Below are 20736 nucleotides of genomic sequence, written 5' to 3'. Positions count from 1 at the left end.
AAAAAAAGGACAAAAGAAACTTAACAATATTCACTTCGGCTCCTAATGACAGAATTTGAATTTCGAATGAGTTATCTACTGGGAGCCATCAACTCCGGGGTATATAGCACTGCTAAAAAGATATCATAATACATGATTACTTCGCTCGCGTATCCAGAGACAGCCGGTCCGCCATTTCTAGACGGACAGCCGACTTGAGCTGCTCGCGAAGCCCGAACAAATGCTGCGAAGCCGTCCTCATCATCTCCTGATTCCCGCCATCCTGGACGGTGATAGCAGCTTGCAGGACATAGCTCCCTGTCCGTTCCAGCGGTGAGAGCTCCTGATACGCAGGCAGCTGCCGACGAGGTCCATGTGATTCCTGCGCCCCAGTCGGGTAAAGCAGGACACGGTGTAGGAAGATAACGATGTCATTGAGAACAAAGACATCTCCTTCCACCACGTACTCAGTGACAAAGCTGAACCCAGTTTGTCAGCCGACTAGGACCAATCAAGATATGGAGGAGCTGATATAACACCGAATGGCATGGGAAGCTACTAACCTATAACCCCAGGCATTCATGGGCGCCGTGATATCACCTTTAGGCAGCGTGGCACTAGCCATCAGCCGAGCAGTTACCGCGGATCGAGTGCCTGCCTCGGGGATATCTCTAAATTCGAGTTTCCAGGGCTGATCCTCATAACTGTAAGAAGACGAAGATGACGATGGCTTCTCCTCCAATCCGGACATGGAGACATCTGGATCTCCCGACGAGGAAGGGTTCCCGCCAAAGTCGGCTTTGGCCACGGGACCGACTACTTGGGTATAGAACATGCCTCCATTGAGCATCTTATTAAGGCGCTGCAATTCGACACCCTGCAGATCTTGACTGGCCCCAACCCGGGTGTTGGTCAAGCCTGGCTTGCGGTAGGCCTTGAAAACCAAGCGTCTTTCCAGGCGGTGACGGGGTTGCATGGCCGTCAACCCGGCCAGCTGTTGAAGAAGCTCATGATGCTGGTGCGCGGGAACCGAGGCGAAGAGCAGAAGCTCATGCATAATCACAAGAAGAAGAACCGGGGTGGGAATCGAGACGAATAAGAATAGAAATCGGGGGTCGTTCAAGCCTGTCTGTAGCTCCCTTAGCTCCGGCCAGCTTGCTCAGGGAAAGACGGGAACACAATCAGGCAAATCAGGCAAAAAGCACGGGTGAAGTCGGGTCGGAGACTCCTTCCGAGTGTCCACTTATGTTCCGGCCGGTAAGTTATGCTGTTATGGTACGGTTACTGCCGGACGAGTCGATAATTCAGTAGTACGTAGTAAGTTAGTAACACAATAATGCCAATCCACTTTTGGCTGGCGGAAAACGCGTGGGGAGATAACAATCATGTGATATCACGCGATTGCAACTCCGAGCGAATAACCAGGGAATCGAATGTGAGCGGCAAATGCTAGAATGGCAAAGTTTGGGGGAAAAAAAGGAACAATAGTCATCATAGAGATATTAAGATTTAAACTTTATGAATTTTTTTTTTCCCTTTCCCTGTTCATCTTGATAAATGCTTAACTTGGGTGTTGAAAATTTCCCCTTTTGGACAGGCTAGTTGGGGTAGACTCTTTTCATCCGAGCAAATGCCAAGATGGGGGGAGGGGAAAGGAATTACTAGTGAAGTTGAGTTGCCCTCCTTCCCAGGGCTTGCGGGGGTCAGATCCCGAAAGGTAAAAAGTACAGTCTGACACACAGAGAGTGTGTGTGCATTGTGCATGTGTGAGGGGAATCACGCCAGACTACGGTGATGTTCTCCGCTCAGGTGATCTGAGATAAGAGAGATACAGAGTGAGTTACACCAACTGGAGCACAACGTCCTCCGGGGAATCCTACGAATGAGGGGAACGCGAAAAGAGACGTGCAGTGAAAGCGTCGGGACGAAAGGCGATTCGAGAGCAGCACCGATGCAGGTCCCCCAAACTCACTGGCCAGTCAGGCACGGGTCTTCCTTCACCGGGAATGCGGGTTTGGGCAAGGATCGGGGCCGTCGGGAGTATCATCAGGTGTCAATCATCCTAACACTAACAGTCTATCGGATTTGGGGAAAAGATGGGGAAAATGATGTCGTCGCTATCGAATTGGCGATGAGCAGCTAGTCAAAAGTTAGGTCTCTGATCATACCACAAGCAGCATAGACAAGACGTCCAAGGAATAGTAATCGTGCCAGATTGATGGATGGGAAGGCAAAAGTCCGGATCATAAAATCCGGCGGCGGGTTTCTCGTTAATAACCCGTATTACTCCATACCACCAAGCTTGCTTATCAAAACCCACACCCTCGCTTCCGCTCCGACCCTCGTCGGCATTTTCCTCTCCTCCTCCTCATTCATTCCTCTTCCCTTTCCCCTCCAGTCTTTCCAATTCCTCCTGCTCTTTTTCCTTCCTCCAGACAGCCTTCTGTACAGTCCTTGCCACTTTTCCTTTCCCCCCTCCAAGAATATATAGGCCTTCTGTGTCCTTGTCGTGGAGAATTGCCTGCCTTCCAAACTTCCTCTTCCACTTCCAACAAACAACTTATTAATCGCTTAATTCGGTCGCGTCGGACACCAGCGGTTTCTCTCGATTCCTCGCTCTCCATCCTCACGACTACCTTATAATCTATAACCCTCTACCTTCTTTCCTCCCATCATACAAAATGCGTGCCACTTTTGCTCTGCGCAGCGCTGCCCGCACCCCCCTCATCCGGTTCCTCGGCCGGCGTTCCGTGCCTCGTATGTATTCCAACCCCGTCAACTCTACGCGCCTGCTCCTTTTGTCTAACATGACCGTCTACAGAGTCCGTTGACCACACCCCCCGTCCTCACCCCGCTTCTCCTTCCGGAATCCTCCCGGACTCCTTCGCCGCCTACCGTATCAAGGCTCAGCAGCACGGCCCTCTTGGCCGTGCCTCTTTCTCTCAGGGCATTGGCCGCAGCTCTGGTGCCTCTCTGGGCCCCGTTCAGCCTAAGCAGGGTGAATTTTTCGACCGCGACGAGCTTCCTGCTCGCTTCCACCGTCTTCCTTGGTCCGAGGCTGAGATTGAGGCCATTGAGACCGGCGGTGCCAGCCTGTTCGCTTAGATCCTTCCGGATATCACTCAACGAGAGATGACGCAACGGTAGCGGTCACGGTTTGGTGATTGACGAAACACTATCGTGTTAAAATAGAGTACGACCATTGGCTTGGGGCCGTGGCAGCCGTTGTTCTCTCCAAATTCAACCATGGAGTAACAGGCGAGTTGTGGGGCCTGGTTCGTCTCGCATCATCGGAACTTGGATGGTACCGTAATCAGGGACTGGGAGCACCGTCGCATACTGGTGATGGGTCGTTTGTTGGCATTGTCCAACCAGGAGCTGCTTCCGTCCCTGCTCTTCTTCGATGGCTTCTTCATGTTTTTTTTTTCGGTCACGGCGCTGGTGGTTGCTTGTTTCGGAGCTTAGCGGTTTGGATTACTTGTACTTGGGGCGCGACACATGACGGATGCTTTCTTGTTGTCTGGCTGGGGCTTGCTGAGATATCTTCGGATTTCTGTGCATAGATGGTTGTTTCATTCGGATCCAAAAGTCTGCTGCATGTTGGACTATTCTCGTTTTACGGGGCCTTTTGAGTTCTTCCCTGAGGTTCATTAGTACTAAATACTGGGGCTCGAGGAGACCATGAATACAATCAATCAAATTAACAGGACACTCCGCAGTTACGTAGTCTACTGTAGAGAGATACTGATCATCCATCTGATATTCTGCCGGACTGCAGCGGGCAGATGTCATGACACGTGCCCGTGTTCTTAGCGTCAACTGCTGCCACGCAACAACAATCTCCTATACAACTCCCATCGATTCACGCGTCTCCAACATCACGTCAGGTCTCAAATAAGACTTCCATCGAGACCAATTAATTACGCGCCACATAATGGCGCCTAAAGAGGACAGCACCGCAATAACCTTCACCGAGGTGGACGAGGTTAACCATCCTACCGCAACCTACATTTACTCCGAGCCCGCAGCGGGCCCTGCACATCGTGAGCATGGCAAGAAACATGGAGAGAATTGGGGACGCGTGGATGTGGCAGTTAGTGATGACCAATGTTACCCAAATCCGCGCACCAGGCTGCAAAGCTGTCGTTCCAACTTAACCAATTGCGCTGCTAGCATGCTTCCTCCACTGCTCCGGCAGCTTGGTCTTCAAAGAGCGTTCAAGACTTTCTAGTTGAGGTCTTCCTTCCTGCTGGATATCCCCACAGTGTCACAGATGACTATGCGCCGTAAGATACTGTTAATTTTATCACCCTAGCATTGGGCTCTGCTAATTCATACAGATACCAATTGTTTGTATGTCAAATGCGTCAAGCGTACCATACCAGCCCCTATCAAACTAGACGGCTAATTCACGAAGGACTCTCTCCAAGCCTTCAGCAGCTCGATTGCTGGCCTCCTATCCTCGAGAGCAGTGCTGCAAGGTTGGTGGCTGCTCTAATTCCACCCAACAGCTGGTCCCCAGGAAATCCCCTTCTAACAGCCCTTAGGCGTTGGAGTTGGCAACGCCGATGCCTCCCCCACCGCAGCCCTACTGCTGCACATCCTCCAAGATACCTCTGGCCGTATCGCGACGATCCTCTTCGCGCACCGGGTGGGTACTGCTCTCGAGCCAGAATGCAAGATGTACCGGCTTGCAGCGGACATCTTTAACGATCTAGCAATGATCCTTGACTGTCTCTCACCAATGATTCCTGCAGGTGCTCCTCGAGTCACCGTACTCAGCACAGCAGGTGTCCTTCGCGCTTTATGCGGAGTAGCAGGGGGGAGTTCCAAGGCGAGTCTAAGTGCACATTTCTCTCGCTGGGGGAACCTCGCTGAGGTCAATGCCGTAAGTGAATCAATCAACCTTTATTCGAACCCTGCGCCTAGGCCGCGATCACTGACTTCTTATCAACAGAAAGATTCGTCTCAAGAGACAATCATATCACTCATCGGAATGCTGGTAAGCCAGGACCCTAGTTACTACAACTCATCTTCTCCAGAGCGAGCCTGACCAAGAAACACACAGGTCGGCTCCTTCGTCGTCTCCCGCGTGACAAATTTCTCCACTACCTGGATATGCCTCTTGATGCTTCAGGCCCTGCACCTCAGTCTCAATTATGCGGCCGTCCGCTCCGTCCAAATGACCAGTCTCAACAGGCAGCGAGCAAACATCGTCTTCTCAACCCTCCTAAACACCGACCCAGACCTCACACGACTCCTCCACCCAGAGCCATCCAAACAGCAACAAACCCCTGCACAACACTCCCACCAACCGCCCTCCTGGAAGACCCTAACCCCAGCCCAAGTCTCCAAGAAAGAGAAAATCTTCGAAACAGACGGCATCCTCCGCTGGTCCCCAACAATGAAACCCCCTCAAACCCTTGGTTACTGCCGTATAGGCATCTCCCTGCACCAATTCCTCTCTTCCACCGCACCATCCAGCAGCACACGATCAACAACCTCCTCTCGATCCCTCCGAACCCCAGTCCCAATACCCCAACTCACCACCCTCTTCAACAAAGAAGACTACATCCTCTACCTCACCAACAGCAGCAGAAGCAGCAGAAAGAACCCAACATGGCACGCAAACATCCTGCTCAAGAATACTACTACCAGTCAATCCCAGCTCAAGGCATGGGCGCATGCCTTGCTGGCTGCAAGGGTCTTGTCGACGTCATCAGCAGCGACAGCAGACTCCACCAGTACCTCAGACCAGGTAGAAACTACGATGAATGTACTGGAGCGGACGTTAGAGTTCCTGAATGAAGGCTCGAGGTTCAATCGGTATACTACTGCATTGATCGATAATGGCTGGGATTTGGGCATTGCTGCGTTGGAAACAAGATCGGGAAGGAGAGTCGTGGTGTAATTTTTTTTAGGCATTGCTGTCCGCCTGTCTGTCTGCCTGACTATGACTGGGTAATTACCTAGTGTACTTGTGTGTAGGTTAGTGACGGAGTTGTAGGATAAAAGATTAGTAAATATTTTGAGACGATCGATACATACGTGTGGAAACTGTAGGTAGGAAGAAGTATGAATGATGGGTGATAAAAAGGGTTCCATACCAGATTCTTTACCTTATGACAAGACAGTGTGGTCTATAATCTACTGGACCCTACATTTTGAGCACTGAAGAAAAATATTCAGAGATAAAAAGCATCCAATCCATGGGTATCTATCAACCAGTACACAGTGATGCCAATGCTAATGCTAATGCAAAGTGTGATGCTAAAACACGGAGGAGAAGGAAAAGGGGAAACAGCATATGAAAGAAAAGCCCCTCATATGCCATCCCAAGAAAGACAATGCAATCATGCCCTTCGAACAGAAGGGGGATAAGAACAACTCCCATGCACGCACACATCAACAGAATGTCACTCGACACCCCACACAACCCCCCTTGAAAGATTTCAATATGGATACAGACACAAAACGCCAAGAGAGATAACAGACAACCACCACCCCCGTTTTGAAAAAAAAAAAAACAAACCCCCCAAGTCTATATGTTTTTGTTGATGACAAATGGAATGATGCACGCTTGGTCGCTTGCTTCGATGCAAGTGGGAAAACAAAGGGCAAAAAGAACATGAGACAGAACGCCGGGTTATGCTTAAATCATAATGCACATGCATTACACCGTCCACTCGTAGTCAATGAGTCAATGCGACATATTCGCTCAATAACCGAGAGATCAATCATATATGCGATATCAGGTTATGCAGATCGGATCATGCGGTCTAGCCGATGCGGTGAGAGAGGGGGAGATCAGGATGCCATTTTCGGCGGTCCGACGAGGATAGCGAGCGAGGGAGTGAGTGTTGAGGGATATCATCAGAGCTTTGACGCTCTGCCAGATAGGGTGTGATTTCGGTAAGGTTGTTGTTGGCCGGTTCTGAACGGCCAGTCATTCGTCCATGCCAGACAACTTGAAATGTTGGTTGCCGGAGCCTCCGTGGCCCGAGCGCTTTTTGAAGCCCAACTTCAGTCCCATCTTTTTCCATGGGTTGTCGGTGCGCTTCGGGCTGTGGGCCAAGTGCATGCAATGGGGATCACTGGAAGGCGGCGTAGTCGGCGGTGTCATTGGTTCGCCTACACTGGCGCTCGATTGCAGGCTTCCCGAGTCATCAGTCAAAGCTCCAGACGCGGAATCTCCGCTGGCGTTGGAGACTTGTCCCAAAGTCCGATGGCCGACCTTGCCCATCGAAGTCATTGCACTCAAGGAGAAGTTCGAGCGGCTAGGCGGAGAACCGACGGACACGGGCGATCCCAGATCCTTAGAAGACTGGGGGGACTGCCGTCTCCTCTTCGATCGACCCCGACTGGCCGTGTGCTCGTCGAAGCTCGAATTCGATACGACGGTGATATCGTCCTCATGGGGAAACAGCGGCTCCGATAGCGGCAAGACGTGAGCGGTCGAGGCATGTGAGTTGAGGAACGGCAGGAAGATCGACTCCTCCATCAGATCGTGGACGAGTTTTACGGCAGCGTCCAGGGTTTCGGGAAGCGGAGGGTTCGGTAGGTTGGCGTGTCGAAGGATGTCATCCCGGACCTCGCTGGAGACGTTGATCTCCCGTGGCGATCCGGGCAGGATGTAAGCAGTCAACAGTCGCTGCCAGAGCATACGCAGATGCTGGCTGCCGGTGCAGTCGGTGACGATAGGCGATTCATTCAGCTGGCGGCTCAGGGCATCGTACGTTTCCCGGTACCGCTTGGCCTCCAGGGTGAATTCCAAGGTCTCCAGACAGTGATTCTGCGAGAGATAGGCCATGAAGGCGCTGAGGGTGTAGGGGGCAGGTGCAGTGTTGGCCAGCACCTCATCTAATGAGGGACGCATGGGACAGAAAGCACCCGGAGGAACCGTCAAACTCAGCGGACGCGAACCGGAGGAGTCCATGTCCTCGTCCGACTCGCTGTCCGATGAGGAAGACGTAGGAGAAAGCTCAGGTGTAGTGCTGGGAGTATGGTGTCGGAAGAGTATGGGAGGATGCAGGGTCTTCTTTTTAAGCATCGCGTACAGCGTGCGTCGGTCACTGGGGTACGGCGCAGGTGTAGTGAAGCCCCGAAATCCACCTCGTTGGTGCTGTAATCCTCCGAGACAGCCCAAGCAGTGAATCCGGTACTTCGCCAGTCTCGGATGTTGGATGGCCACCCTTTCCGGAGAGGCCAGACTCGTCGATAAGCGAAGCCGTGTTTCAGATGGTGAAGCGTAAAGAGAAACAGCGCGACGGTGAGGCGGCACTGAGAGGGAAGACAGGCTGAGGCGAGACCCGGCGATAAGGTGGTAACAGTAGTGGTGGTAGTGGTAGTAAGTAGTGCAAGGTAGAGAGTTGAGTAGATAAGGGAAGACCTCAGTTAGTGAAGGATTGAGATCTGTTTGGTGGACAAAGGATTGATTAGTCGTGTCGATGTCCCGCAGCAAGGGTATAGGCAACAGCGGCGGTTTTCCAGAAGGGTCAGAGAAGACGGGGGTTGTGTGTATATGAGAGGAAAGTCGGTAATTGGGAAATTTGGGGGCAGGAAAAAGTAAAAAAACGGCTGTTAATAATAAGAGACCGGACTAAGGCCAGGCACAGCGATAGTAAAGGGGAATTGAGAAAAGAAAAGAGGAAGATGACGCCACAGAAGTCACAGCCGAATGGCAGAGGAGAGAGAGTAAGAGAGGGGAGGGGGGATAGACTGGTAAGTATTCAAATAAGAGGGCCAGCCATATCCAGAGCGTGAGAGTTAAGAGAGACACACACAGAGAGAGAGAAGAGTGGAAGAAACAAGGCAGGACGGGCCAGTGGTGGGTGGAGTGAGGTGATGCCGATCAGGACCCCTTCAAAAGTTCTCAGAACCTGCACGGAAGCGTCGAGCACCCGGGGGGAAAAGAGACTGAGAGTGAGAGACTCAGAGAGAAGAGGGTGGTGGTGGGGCGGGGGGGCGCGCCGCACAGGAAGGTGAGTAAGTGGAGTGGAGAGAGAGCGCGCGAGAGAGAGAGAGAAAGAAAGAGAGGGGGGCCAGAAAGTGAAAATCGAGAAGCCAGTGGGTGGATTTGCTGGATTTGCTGGCCCACAGGAACAACCGGCGGCCCAAGATTTCCTCACTTCCAGAGCCCATCCACGTTGGCTGGATGTGGATGTTCTCCCTCTGCAATTCCCATGGGAACCTCGCCTTTCCCACCACGAATCACCGCTGACGAGACTTCCCGGTCGATCGTACCCAGGATGAGCCCCAGCCTATCACGCCAAACTGGATGGTGCCCCTCCAGCCAGTCACAGTTGCAGCTCAAAAGAATAATGCCACCCACCCCCCAAAACGTAAAAGTAAAAATCAGAAGGGGCAAGAGAAAACAGGGAAAATCGAAAATGATAAAAAAAAGAAAATCGTCACTTTTGGAGAGGCAGAGAGCGGGCTGCGAATTTCTTTGTCTCCTCCTTCCCAATTCGGCTTTTTTTCTTTTTCTTTTTTCTTTTTCATTCTGTTTTTTCCCCTTCTGATTTTCCTTTTTCTTTTCTTTCTAATTCCCTAATTCCGCTTATTCTTCATTATAGAGAGAAGAATTTAAAGCAGGATGGGGAAGAAAGACCAGCAGGAAAAAGATTCCATGCTGATCATGAAAGCAAAGATGACTGACTGACTGACCCCAGACAGACTTTCTAGAACCACAGACACACCCACACACACACAGGATGAGGACTACGCGGCTAGTAGATAGCAAAAGAGGCATGGCCAACCAGGAGAGAATCACGTCATGCTCCTAAGGCATGCCTCAGACACTAGCCCAGGGAGTGACTCGCAAACATTGCAACCCAAAAGGATCTGAGAGACCAAAGGTGGAGACCGTGAATGGAAATTGGCTCCCGTCGCTGGTCCTGAATGGATCACCAGAACGCGCGATGGATCTCCGCCCGATGAAGTAATCCAGAGTTCCAGCTGCTGGATGTGAGGCCGAATGTGGATCCATAGCAACGCAAGTTTAGCGTTGGGTCAGTCAGTCAAACTCGTTGTTGCAAGGTCATGTTGTGTGGTATGTGCTGCTGCTGCTGCCGCCGCTAACTACTCAATCCCATCACGGTCCCGAAGGTGGTGTGGAATATAAAACCGACCATGGTGGATCCTGGCGCTTGTGTCTTCTGCCCTTCAGGGTGAATGACTCGTTGGGCCCTCTCTCTCTCTCTCGTTCTCAGCTCTGTGGATTTCCCATCTGCCTTGGCTTGTCGCGTAGTGCTCACTACCACTATGACTGCGGTTGTTGCTATGATGATATGGACCAGGTCGATCGATCGATCGACCGGCGGACCCCAAAGCAATATCCCGTCATGGATTGCAGTTGAAACAGCAAGTGGAGCGACCGAAAATATGACAAGCACAATGGGGTAACAACATAGCCAACACAAGATCAGGAAATAACATAAAAATAAAACCAGAAAAGGAAGGGGCCAAAGGAATGGACCCAAAACCGTAAAGAAATTGAGGGAAATAGTTAAAAGGGAAATAAGTGAAAAAGAAAAAGAAAAAGAAAGTCGCTTTCTAGAAAGAATGAAGGAGAAACCAATGTCGTTCACTCACCATGCGTCAATTGAAATGCGACCTCCCGCAACAGAATATCCGTAGAAGGAGACCGGCAGCAAGGGGGCGGTCGCCAAAACGCGCGTTCAACGCCAATATATCTCAACGGTGCAGCAACGAGGATGGGGTAGGGGGGAAAAAAATCGCTCAGGGCTGATCAAAAATGATAGATAGCGGAGCTTATGTAGGTTGCAGGCGAGTAAAAGTAGGCAGGCAGGCAAGCAAGCCGAACAAGCAGACGTGGAGTTTAATGTATGTATGTTTGCTGTAGGTATTCAACGCCCGGTACACAGAAGTAGAAAGGTGAATGTGATATATGATATGATGCACCCTACAGCACAAGCGAGATTCCGCAACGGAAGAAGGATAGTAGAACAAAATTAGAAACTTAAAGACGGCAACAACTCATTAGGCGCCCAGGAACCGGATTTCTTGCAGCTTTTGTATGGAGAAGGCGCCTGAGTTCAATGCAGAAAGCTTTGATCAAGTTGATTGCCTGATGCGGTTCGGGAGGGGAGGAGGAAGGACTACAGTAAAGAGGTGGTGGCAACTGGGCTCGTATGTGCCAGTCTGGACTCGATCGCAGTCCGCCGTAGCCCCAGCGCAGGATCGAATCGAACGAGCTAAGAACCTTAGGCTACGGAGTACATGTACCTGAGCCCTCCCGGTGACCGCAGCAGGTCGCAGAGGTACCAGCTACATACATACAAAGACACACACTGTCAGCAAACAAGCTGGGGTTTGCATTGCCGCTGTGCTTGAAACCCACACACAACTGAGCCAATGCCAGATGGAAGAGCTGCCTAGATGCAATGGTGAACTTGTTAATTAGTCCAGCCCAGATGTGTTGTCGCATCCACGCATCCACAAGACACATGGCCATCTACTTGGCGCGATGATACTTTAGTAGAGAGTAGAAAGACGAAGTTCCGCCCACTACCACCGGAACGGCGAAACAAAGCATACTATTACCACGCCCGAACGGAGTACTCCGAGCATTGTTTTTAAATCCTTTATACAATTGAAAATTCCATGTTCACCTAACCCTCACCGTGAATGTGCTTCCCACCGATACGATACTAGCTGTACCAATCCGGAGTCGGAGAACAACTCTCCGGATGGCCCCCCCCCCTCTCAACGGACGATAATGATGAATATGATCTCAAAGGCGCACGACGGCCTGACGGTGTCGTGCAGAGCGGCCACCCCGCAATGATTGGTCAAGCTGGCGCAGGATCTACAGGATGCCAAGCAGGCTGTGCAGCGAAAAAGGCAAGGGGGGAAAGGGATACATTCATGAGGGTTCCACCCGAAGACCGAAGGCAGAGAGAGGGAGAGGGAGAGTAGAGATTTGAGAGCTTGCAGGTAGCATTGATTGTGTATAGAGAGAGAGAGAGAGAGAGTTTACGCCTTATGAGTGCAACTCAGACATCCAATGGAACAATTTCGAAACCAGCTGCAGCAAAAGCAATTCCCTACTAACAACCTTCCTCCTGTGCAGTAGCGTGTAGAAGGTGGTGGTTGCTGGTGGTAATGGGCGGATCTGCAAGCCGACGAGGGGTGTGTGTGGTTGCAGACAAAAGAGACACCAGCAGATAGGAGCAGCAAAAGCTGCGTGCTACTGTTCTTCGCGGAGTCAATCGCGGAGTCGACTGGCTCCAGTTATGGGGTAAATAACTAGTGCCATGCTACGCTGGAATAGTTCTAGTACAGGAAAACACCATCGTGCTAAGCGCCATCAGCTTCTGAGCGCCAATTCCGATTATTACCCAGGAGATTAACCCCCATCCACATCCTTTGCAACGTCCAATCCTGGGGGCGGAACGGCTGGACGGCGTGGTATCACCAGTAATGACCCTAGTCCGGGGATGTGTTTAGTGGCTTTCCCCAAACGCGCCTGCAAGGGCCTGCAGACATGCAGCATACTGGTGTATGTGTCACAGGATAATGGTGGTGGTAACGGTTAACGAGAAGAAGCGCATCCTCCGATCCCGGTCGTGGTCGCGGACTCACTGCCAAATTCCGGGTGATTGATTTCATCATTGCAAACCGTTGTCGGGAAACTAGCCGACAAAGAAAAAAGGAACAAAAAAAAAAAAAAAAAAAAAGAAACGGAATCCTGGAATTTCTTACCTTTTCCAGAACACGAAGGAAGGCGCAAAGAAATTTCGAGGAATGCTGGTTTGCCCCAGTTGCGAACCGCAAGGGAGGGCGAAAGAACCAGTCCAACCCTTGCGGCATCCACTAATGAGATGGCAACTGGGGAGGAGGGAGGGGGCGCTTTCGGCCCGCCCGTACGCAGTTACTGCTGATGTGACCAGTCAGTGGCCACGCCTGACGAAATGGCAAAGAGAGTGTGTGGCATTAACGTAGCCCAAGTGGTCGAAATTTGGCCAGTTCCGAGGGTCCTCACGCCTTTGTGGATTGGTGGTACAAAACCCCCCCACCCCCCCATACACACACGCACACGCACAACTAATCAATCAGCCAATCCCGGCAGAGGTTGATGAGCAACGTGTTTCCTATTTGAGGTTGGCGCCTGTAAACGCTGTGCTCACGAGGTGCAATGGCTTCCTTTATCTGGTCCAGAAGCTTGTTAGCGGCTGTGGAGCATGGCCCTCGGGGCGTCTTTTCCAGGCCTTGGCGCGATAGGGGCCATATCGTTTCAAAGTCCTTCTCCTTCTCTTTACTCCCTTTGGTCAAGTGCATAGTTTATGACCTGCAGGTACTGTTCATACAAAGTAGAAGTTTGAGTAGGTAGTATACCTTAGTATATCGCGACCCTGTTACCCAGCGTTTTAAGGTGTCATTCTGGGTGGCGGATGGATCATGATGTTGAGTTCTAGAATGACATGGACCTTTTTCTCACCAGTGCATTCTGATCGGATGTTGTTGTACTACCACGTAGTCCTTGTCAAGAAAGGTTTATACGTCAGCACTAGGAAGAAGCCATACAGAAGGTTCCATGGAGTGACACGGCAGGCGAAGACTCGAGCAGGCGTACAAGATCTACGCCTCCCTTGATATCGCCATCAGCAACAGCATTCTAGCTTACAAATGTATCAGTGGGAAAGGGAGGGATATTCTGAATTACCATCCATCAATTCAACAAGCCACACCCAAATAACGTCATGTACCTGCTGTGTGAGGCCCGTTTGCAGATCGTTCCAGCACCCAGTGAGTAAGTGGCTTGAAGGGTCGAGTGACATTTGAATACGACACAGACTTATGGTCCCGGTAACCTTACTGCCTACATGCTTGAAGCTTCTGAGTAAGGCCACCTCAAGGACGGTCACGCCTGAGTCATATTGACTAATTGGCTCTGCTTATCAACTTCCATTACATCTTCCATGGGCTGTTTTGTGCCACCTGATTGATTGTCGTCGAACGGGTGCCGGGGTCGTCGCATCAACTGACCAGCAAAGCAGATCATCATGAGATTCTAGATTGATCATGGAAGCTTTCGAGGAAATCTTTTTTTTTCTCCCTCCCACAACGCCACTCTATTAATGTAACACAACTACTTTGCACATCTCCTAGGGACTATATTATCTATGGCCACTGAAAATGGAAAAGCGCTCCGATATGCTCCGGACTGATAAAGAAAGTCCTCAGCGAAACGGATCGGGTGAGGGTGGCAAAGCAGCTCGGTGGCTTATCAGTTGGCCGTGAAAAAACTATTTCGGAGTGCTGAACCTAATCTTCAGACTAGTGAAGGTCGCTGCTCCTCTAGGAAAGAGATTCATCGGAGTCTTATCAAACTTCGGCGCCATAAATATACCAAAATTGAGCCTGTCTCCCCACATATGATTGATTTTATAACTATCTAGACTACCTACTCTGATGAGAGTGATAGATTAGGACCACAGTACTAACATTAGTTCATGGAGATGAATTACCTAATCTCCGTGGCTGTTCATGCCGACGATTAGCGACGGTACCCGCCCTGACACTAACCTCGTTTTGCTCCATGATTTATTCATTAGTAGGAGGGGGCAAATATTGGGTCCAGCCAACAAGGTTGTCGGCACCGCCCGCACACCGAAACCCCAAAGGTAGAACGGACTGATAGGGAAAGTTAGGTATCAATTGCATCGGAGGTAACACCAAATATCTAATTGCTATGACTAACTCTGGCTATAGTCATTTTTGCCAATGGTGGACACCAACTAAGAAAGTCAATGGGTAGTGAAGCTATTCGAGTCGATATTGGATTCGTTCGCCTCACTTCTCGTCTCATAGCTTCCTGCATGCATAAGTAGGATGCGAACAAGAGCCACTTGCAGAAGCACTTCTTGGAGCTAGACAGGTAGCAGCAGCTGCTGCTGCTAGCTACAGAGCTCTCCATCTCTCCAGCAAACTAACAAGTGAACCACCATTCATGAATCTCTACGTACCTACAGCTCCAATTGACCCCATCGTATCGTGGGCGCTGCCAAGGACTGGTCACCACGTGTACGACCTCAATTGCTAAACGCGCGACCGCCACGAAGCCACGTTTTCGGCCAGCTGTCATGGAAGGGATTTTTTCCCTTTTCTCGTACAGCTGTTTCTGCCTGGCAGATTTTGACCTACTAATTGCTAGCAGCTTACATTGATGGCAAAGTTGGCGCTGTAAGTATGCACTGCACCGATTGGAGATAGACAATTCTACGGGGTTTCGGAGTCAACCGAAAGGAACAACAAAAATCACCGTCAATCACCCCAATGATCGGCGGCAGTCAAGTCATTTAGCTACAGTATGAATCCTTGGAATGAAAGGACCCTCATATCTCCATCTTTACGCCATCATAAACTTCTACTACTACGGACTTGGACACTACGAAAAGGAACGATCCACAATTTCTCCGTGGTCGGCAATACACTATGCCGCCGCACTAGCCAAGAACCGAGTATGACGCGATCAGACACCGCATGGGAAGAGATCTCTGCAGAAAGCGAAACCCGAACCCTTACGGGAAAAGGAAGATAGAAGTGGTACTTGGTCGGTGCTCATGAGTGAGGCAAGGCACTTGGATCATCATAGCAAGTGGATGATATAAGGAAGATCCTGACCAGGGCAGCCCAACGCGACAGAAGACAAATAAATGCCTGAAGAATATGACGAAGTGGCATGATGCCTGGTCTTTTGCTTCTCCCGTTGATCTGAAACAGGCGAGTGGGAACTGGGAACTGGGATTCCGATTCGATTTTCGGGCCCGAAATGCTGCCTTCCCCCCTCTTCTCTCCATTCCCACTTTGGTCTAGACCTGCTGCAGTGGAGAACAACTAGAGATTGTCTTGTCTGATGATCCGTTGTCGGTCATCATATGTTTGGCTTGGTTGGCCCGGCACTCAATCAGATGCTCGGGATAGTTTACTGAGTCGACTGTCACTTTTCTATGTTGGAGCTTGTTATTTTCCATCATTCAATCAGAGCTGAGAAGAGCTATTCCCCCCTCCCTATTATAGATAATATACCCTTTTACTATAGTGAATCGTCTATGTATACAAAATGCTATTATGATCATCCCATCACCAAGTACTATCCTTCTACTACGTAGTTATCACCTCAACAGCGACCGGCTACACTATACCCCTGCACCACTTCTGCAACATGACAGCATATCAAACCACCACCACCACCATAGCTAGTAACAGTAACTACCCCATACCGAAGTATCGATTTGCCATCGCCGATCCCCCATCATTCTACCAACATATATCCCGGTCTATATTCCGTGTATTAATGACGATGGGGAGGAAATATGCACTTCTCCCAAGAAGGCAAACCCTATCACCGACAGAGTTACGAGGGACACCTCTCCTCTCTTCCTCTTGCAAAGATGATTCGTTGCACCTCCAGGCTTCAATGTGAAGCACGGAGGACTTAGCCAAGCAGCCAAGCAAGTTGCCAAGCCAAGAAGAGGAAAACACCTCCCACACCATCATGTCCCCTTATACGCTCTGATTAATTCCGCAGGAAAAGAAAGCAGGATGGGAATTTACTTCAACTTCATCATCATTATCCCCCGCTCAATAGCATAATCAGGACTGTATTGCAGGCAGGCAGGCAGGCAGGCAGGCACTTTCGGGACGGGGATGGGGATGTCGTGTTACGTTGATTTCATCCCTATATAGACACATACATACATACATACATACATACATCGTGAAGAAATAATAATAGTCCTATGATATATATACCTATATCATAAAATCCAAAAACCACAGATAGTATTAATTCAACATGCGAGTAGACCTCACAAACAAAAAACCCAACTCAAGCCCAAGCCAAGACAATCATCACCACCACCACCCACCCCCTCCTCCTCCTCCATCCATCTCAACCTATAATATCACCCCATCCGCCACTACAAACTAGTACTACCACCGAGCGCACAGATCCCCTTCGATCATCATCCCTCATCCCAGACACGGCACAGCTCAGCTTACCATCTTCCAATGAGGATCGTACGTTGATACTTTACTTCAATTTGATTGCTTGCTTGCTTGCTTGCTTTGCTCGATAGATAGTCATGTCATGGTCTACGTGTAAGAGCTCATACAAGGGGGGGAGGATGTGGCATGGGGGTTATGGAGGTCATGTCATGTCATGTCATCATGTCATAGCGGGAAGGAATATCGTCTTTCTTGGCCTGCAGGGTTAAGGATAGGCAGGACTCCGTAGATAGGGCTGGCTGGCTGGCTTTCACTGCTGTGCCGTGTTTGGTCTTGGCGATGGATGTAGTAAGAGTTCGTAGTTATAGTATCTGACAGATGTCGTTGGATTTCTGGGGAGGTAGTAGTTGGTTGGTCGATGGTCGATTACTTGGGTTTAGGGAGGAAGGTCTACTGCTGTCAACATTGATAAGTGGATAGCATGCATATAATGTTGGCTGCTCTATGGGATGGAGAGTTAGTGACTTATGTTGTGGTTCAAGTGATCGTAAGTGATTGGTATAGAACTGTATATTAGAAGATCTATCTAATGGGGTTTAAAGTAGTACTACTATGCAGCAGTAGTAAAAGTAGGTATCTTCGAATGAAAAAGAAAGAAAGAAACACTCCTAACACGCCCATGTTCACACGCCTGACACCCAAAAGACGACACTACTCTACGGAAATCGAGCCCCGTCTTCGATATACAACTCCCACGGCCGTGCTGAATGTATATGCTCCCTGTCTCCTCTCCGGTATATCTGCTTTCCCCTGTCACCTGCCACTTTGCTTCATCGTATATATAGCACAGCTTGCTGTAGACTCTGGAACGCAAAAGTCATCGAGGCCGACACAGGGCTTGATTTACTGCTCAACCCCCCTCCCCCCTTTGTAGTCCCTCGACCAACAGGGGTCGAGCAGACGTCTCGTCACACCCTTCGAGCACGGAAAGAAAAAAAAAAGAAAAGGACGAAAGAACCAGGCGAATCTGGTGAATCAACTGTTTTTGGAACTGACAACGGCAGAGAGCATAATAGGAACAAGTACAAATCCAACAAAACACACGGCTACATCCGAATGATTCCTTGCAAATGCGCGTGAAAAGCGACACATAATGGAAATGAGGAAAGGAAAAAGAAGAAAAAAAAATTTAAACAGAAACAGCCGCAGGCCGCTATCGCATGAACTCCTTGACCGAGGACTCAATTGGTCCTGCACACGCATTCCACGGGGCCGCATATTCAAACATTTAAATGCTAAAAATGCTTTGTAAATCAGTGTCTGCCCGGACGACACGCGAGGACTTCCACCAAATGCCAAACGCCCTTCTGCCACATCATTAAAATTACCATCGAAAGACCAGCCACGAGAGACCCGACGTGATAGAGTGGTAGATGTCAGAGACGGGTCGAAGAGGGAAAGGTAAGAGGTTCGGGGCACTGATCATGTACTCTGACAAACACAAGACGGAACTCTAGTATTAAATGGCTCGTGCCGGGAATGCGGGACGAAGGAAATAAGAGGAAGAGAGGAAGAAAAGAAATGCAATGACACAAGCAGGACTGATCAGGTTCGCCGTTCCGAGCCGTAGCACCATAAAGAGAGCGTTGAGATGACGAGGGTGATGATGAGAAAGACGTGGGAGGGTCGTTTCTATATCGAAGGCCGACGCATTTCGAGCTGATGTTGCCTTGGCAGATTAGAGAGAGAGAGAGAAAGAGCGAGAGCAGGCGGGTTGGAGCCAGGTGCTCTTGATCCGAGACCCATGGATGACACAAATAAGGAAAAGAACAATATATCCACGCTCCCCAAAGCCAACATCATGTTCACCTGCACTAGCAGCAGCAACAGCAGCTGCGTCGGCAAGAACACGTACAACGGGATGGGGAGTTCCCGGGCTATAACACAGTATAATCGCATGCTGCCTTTCAAACCTCCCAAGTATGTTGAAGACAAGAAATAACGAAAGAAAGTCGAGAAGCCAACATGACCAGGTGATTCATAGAGAATTCGGTAGAATTCCACGCTCATCCTCGCATCAACCTGGATATCCCACTATAAGTATGGAAAAGGCGTAGAAACTTGCGGTATGGCACATGGATCACCTACCGCAGCAAAGCGCCTTCATCAGCTTCTGGACGAACGTGGGCTGCGGCTCATTGTTTCCTTGAGCGCCCTGGCCTTGTTGGCTGTTCTTCGTCGGGTTCGCAGGGCTGTCCAGGCGTCCCGGAATGTTGGCATTGGAGTTCTGAAACTGTGCTTGAGTCGATGCTGTCGGCGTGGCATCCAGGCCCCCGCTCTGACGCTTCGGCGGCATCCCGCCTGAGACGCTTGGCCGGTCGCGTGTCTTGCCAGCTCCGGGCTTGGCCGGGGACGGGGGCGGGGGCTGAGCGGCGTTTAAACGGTCTGCAGTCACTCCAGGCCGACTGCCGCGAAGCTGCTGTGCGTGTAGCTCGCGAGCAGAGGTGTTGGGAAGGGCGTTGTTGTGGAGGTGCTGTTGAGACGAGTAGGACTTGTACTCCCATCCTCTTCCATTGTTGAGCTTCATCCAGTCATATTCGCCATCTTCGACTTCTCCGGCATTCTTGAGAGCCTGTGTCAAGAGGTCCCGGAGGTAATCATAGTCGGGGGTATCCTCGAAGCCGAGGTTGCGCACATAAGTTAGGTACTTTGTGAATTCTTCTAAGCCATCTGATTAGTGATTTTTGGTTACTCGAAAAAAAGGGGAAAGAGACGCAATCACCTGGGAATCCATCGCAAAGATCCTTGATTGCGGTGGTCTGCTTCTTCTCGCCAATCTTCTCATACTTCTGCTTGTTGGTGGCGGCCTTGAGACCCTGCCAGGGGAGGCCACCTCTGAGGAAGTACAGGAAGACGTGGCCCAAAGCTTCGAGGTCATCACGTCGCGATTGTTCACGTCCCAAGTGGGTGTTAATGCTCATGTAACGGGCTGTGCCGGACAGCGACTTCCGTTCGCGATAGGGAATATGCTGCTTCGTCTTGGGATCTCTATACTGCTTGGCCATACCGAAATCAACCACGTGGATCACATTAGCAGCCTTGGTGTTCGGACGACCAATGAGGAAGTTATCGGGCTTGATATCACGGTAGATTAGGTTCTTCTCGTGGATCGTTTGAACTCGCGAAAGCTTTTGAAGCATGTTAGTATGAACACCCATACAGTATGATTGTTCGGGGTACGCACCATCTGCTTAGCGACCATGACAACAGTCTTGATCGAGAAGCGTCGGTTGCAATGATCGAAGAGGTCTTCCAAGCTGGGACCGAGCAGGTCGATAACCAGGATGTTGTGAAGACCCTCTTGCCCGAAGTAGTAGACATTGGGGATGCCAGCTGCAACCAGTCAGAACCGGGAAACCTTACGAACACAATTGCAACCAGGGTATACTCACGGCATCCGACCAGGATCTTATATGTCCGATATTCATCACGAAGCTGTGGTGCATCACTCTTGCGAGGTTCCTAGTACCATTAGTATGGCGAAACGTAGACGCGTGCCGTCAAGAATATCACATACGAATTTGATCGCCACCTGGTGATTGTTCAACAAATTCGTACCCTCGAAGATCACACCAAACGATCCTTCACCGATCTTCTTCCCTACTCGGTAGTGAACACCGACGACGTTGGACGAGGAGGATGCCATGACTGCGGTAGTTGGAGGGGAGGAGGGACGTTGAGACCGCGGACAGGGGCTGAGAGAAGGGGAAGGTAGGCTTAGAG

At 50.3% G+C, this 20736-nt stretch overlaps 14 protein-coding genes across 14 annotated transcripts; 8 read left to right on the top strand and 6 right to left on the bottom strand.

The window, feature by feature from the left end:
• Positions 1–136: 136 nt before the first annotated feature.
• An18g06160 (uncharacterized protein) lies at positions 137–1036 on the bottom strand (the record flags this gene model as incomplete). The annotated part of the gene is made up of 2 exons (XM_001399032.3): positions 137–458; positions 543–1036. The coding sequence occupies 2 exons, from the start codon at positions 1034–1036 to the stop codon at positions 137–139; spliced, it is 816 nt and encodes a 271-aa protein (XP_001399069.1).
• A 573-nt stretch (positions 1037–1609) lies between these two features.
• On the top strand, positions 1610–2122 carry An18g06150 (hypothetical protein; the record flags this gene model as incomplete). The annotated part of the gene is made up of 2 exons (XM_059745871.1): positions 1610–1696; positions 1814–2122. 2 exons carry the CDS (start codon positions 1610–1612, stop codon positions 2120–2122), a joined length of 396 nt encoding a protein of 131 aa, XP_059602989.1.
• Positions 2123–2262: 140 nt separating this feature from the next.
• Positions 2263–2603, bottom strand: An18g06140 (hypothetical protein; the record flags this gene model as incomplete). The annotated part of the gene is made up of 2 exons (XM_059745870.1): positions 2263–2454; positions 2514–2603. 2 exons carry the CDS (start codon positions 2601–2603, stop codon positions 2263–2265), a joined length of 282 nt encoding a protein of 93 aa, XP_059602988.1.
• A 57-nt stretch (positions 2604–2660) lies between these two features.
• Positions 2661–3084, top strand: An18g06130 (uncharacterized protein; the record flags this gene model as incomplete). The annotated part of the gene is made up of 2 exons (XM_001399029.3): positions 2661–2736; positions 2801–3084. The coding sequence occupies 2 exons, from the start codon at positions 2661–2663 to the stop codon at positions 3082–3084; spliced, it is 360 nt and encodes a 119-aa protein (XP_001399066.1).
• An 829-nt stretch (positions 3085–3913) lies between these two features.
• On the top strand, positions 3914–5787 carry An18g06120 (uncharacterized protein; the record flags this gene model as incomplete). The annotated part of the gene is made up of 6 exons (XM_059745869.1): positions 3914–4072; positions 4153–4265; positions 4365–4464; positions 4520–4858; positions 4909–4981; positions 5117–5787. 6 exons carry the CDS (start codon positions 3914–3916, stop codon positions 5785–5787), a joined length of 1455 nt encoding a protein of 484 aa, XP_059602987.1.
• A 597-nt stretch (positions 5788–6384) lies between these two features.
• On the bottom strand, positions 6385–6609 carry An18g06115 (hypothetical protein; the record flags this gene model as incomplete). The annotated part of the gene is made up of 1 exon (XM_059745868.1): positions 6385–6609. One exon carries the CDS (start codon positions 6607–6609, stop codon positions 6385–6387), a length of 225 nt encoding a protein of 74 aa, XP_059602986.1.
• Positions 6610–6925: 316 nt separating this feature from the next.
• On the bottom strand, positions 6926–8029 carry An18g06110 (uncharacterized protein; the record flags this gene model as incomplete). The annotated part of the gene is made up of 1 exon (XM_001399026.3): positions 6926–8029. The coding sequence occupies one exon, from the start codon at positions 8027–8029 to the stop codon at positions 6926–6928; it is 1104 nt and encodes a 367-aa protein (XP_001399063.1).
• Positions 8030–8217: 188 nt separating this feature from the next.
• Positions 8218–10383, top strand: An18g06100 (uncharacterized protein; the record flags this gene model as incomplete). The annotated part of the gene is made up of 9 exons (XM_059745867.1): positions 8218–8248; positions 8409–8489; positions 8573–8700; positions 8835–8930; positions 9025–9141; positions 9227–9320; positions 9837–9919; positions 9995–10089; positions 10191–10383. 9 exons carry the CDS (start codon positions 8218–8220, stop codon positions 10381–10383), a joined length of 918 nt encoding a protein of 305 aa, XP_059602985.1.
• A 190-nt stretch (positions 10384–10573) lies between these two features.
• Positions 10574–10942, top strand: An18g06090 (uncharacterized protein; the record flags this gene model as incomplete). The annotated part of the gene is made up of 3 exons (XM_059745866.1): positions 10574–10699; positions 10768–10824; positions 10910–10942. 3 exons carry the CDS (start codon positions 10574–10576, stop codon positions 10940–10942), a joined length of 216 nt encoding a protein of 71 aa, XP_059602984.1.
• Positions 10943–10960: 18 nt separating this feature from the next.
• Positions 10961–11449, bottom strand: An18g06085 (hypothetical protein; the record flags this gene model as incomplete). The annotated part of the gene is made up of 2 exons (XM_059745865.1): positions 10961–11203; positions 11273–11449. 2 exons carry the CDS (start codon positions 11447–11449, stop codon positions 10961–10963), a joined length of 420 nt encoding a protein of 139 aa, XP_059602983.1.
• A 335-nt stretch (positions 11450–11784) lies between these two features.
• An18g06080 (hypothetical protein) lies at positions 11785–13596 on the top strand (the record flags this gene model as incomplete). Its single annotated transcript, XM_059745864.1, has 9 exons — positions 11785–11915; positions 12001–12067; positions 12149–12241; positions 12346–12411; positions 12451–12598; positions 12715–12866; positions 12946–13133; positions 13184–13275; positions 13376–13596. The coding sequence occupies 9 exons, from the start codon at positions 11785–11787 to the stop codon at positions 13594–13596; spliced, it is 1158 nt and encodes a 385-aa protein (XP_059602982.1).
• A 543-nt stretch (positions 13597–14139) lies between these two features.
• On the top strand, positions 14140–15046 carry An18g06070 (uncharacterized protein; the record flags this gene model as incomplete). The annotated part of the gene is made up of 2 exons (XM_059745863.1): positions 14140–14200; positions 14835–15046. 2 exons carry the CDS (start codon positions 14140–14142, stop codon positions 15044–15046), a joined length of 273 nt encoding a protein of 90 aa, XP_059602981.1.
• A 1260-nt stretch (positions 15047–16306) lies between these two features.
• Positions 16307–18093, top strand: An18g06060 (uncharacterized protein; the record flags this gene model as incomplete). The annotated part of the gene is made up of 5 exons (XM_059745862.1): positions 16307–16425; positions 16535–16666; positions 17217–17301; positions 17394–17425; positions 17799–18093. The coding sequence occupies 5 exons, from the start codon at positions 16307–16309 to the stop codon at positions 18091–18093; spliced, it is 663 nt and encodes a 220-aa protein (XP_059602980.1).
• A 552-nt stretch (positions 18094–18645) lies between these two features.
• On the bottom strand, positions 18646–20659 carry An18g06050 (uncharacterized protein; the record flags this gene model as incomplete). The annotated part of the gene is made up of 6 exons (XM_059745861.1): positions 18646–19018; positions 19098–19674; positions 19736–20141; positions 20198–20346; positions 20406–20475; positions 20531–20659. 6 exons carry the CDS (start codon positions 20657–20659, stop codon positions 18646–18648), a joined length of 1704 nt encoding a protein of 567 aa, XP_059602979.1.
• Positions 20660–20736: the final 77 nt, after the last annotated feature.

The sequence above is a fragment of the Aspergillus niger genome, assembly GCF_000002855.4.
Source record: "Aspergillus niger supercontig An18".
In the NCBI taxonomy this organism is placed as follows: domain Eukaryota; kingdom Fungi; phylum Ascomycota; class Eurotiomycetes; order Eurotiales; family Aspergillaceae; genus Aspergillus; species Aspergillus niger.
The sequence above is the reverse complement of the archived record's forward strand: the minus strand, read 5'-3'. Positions and strand labels throughout refer to the sequence as shown.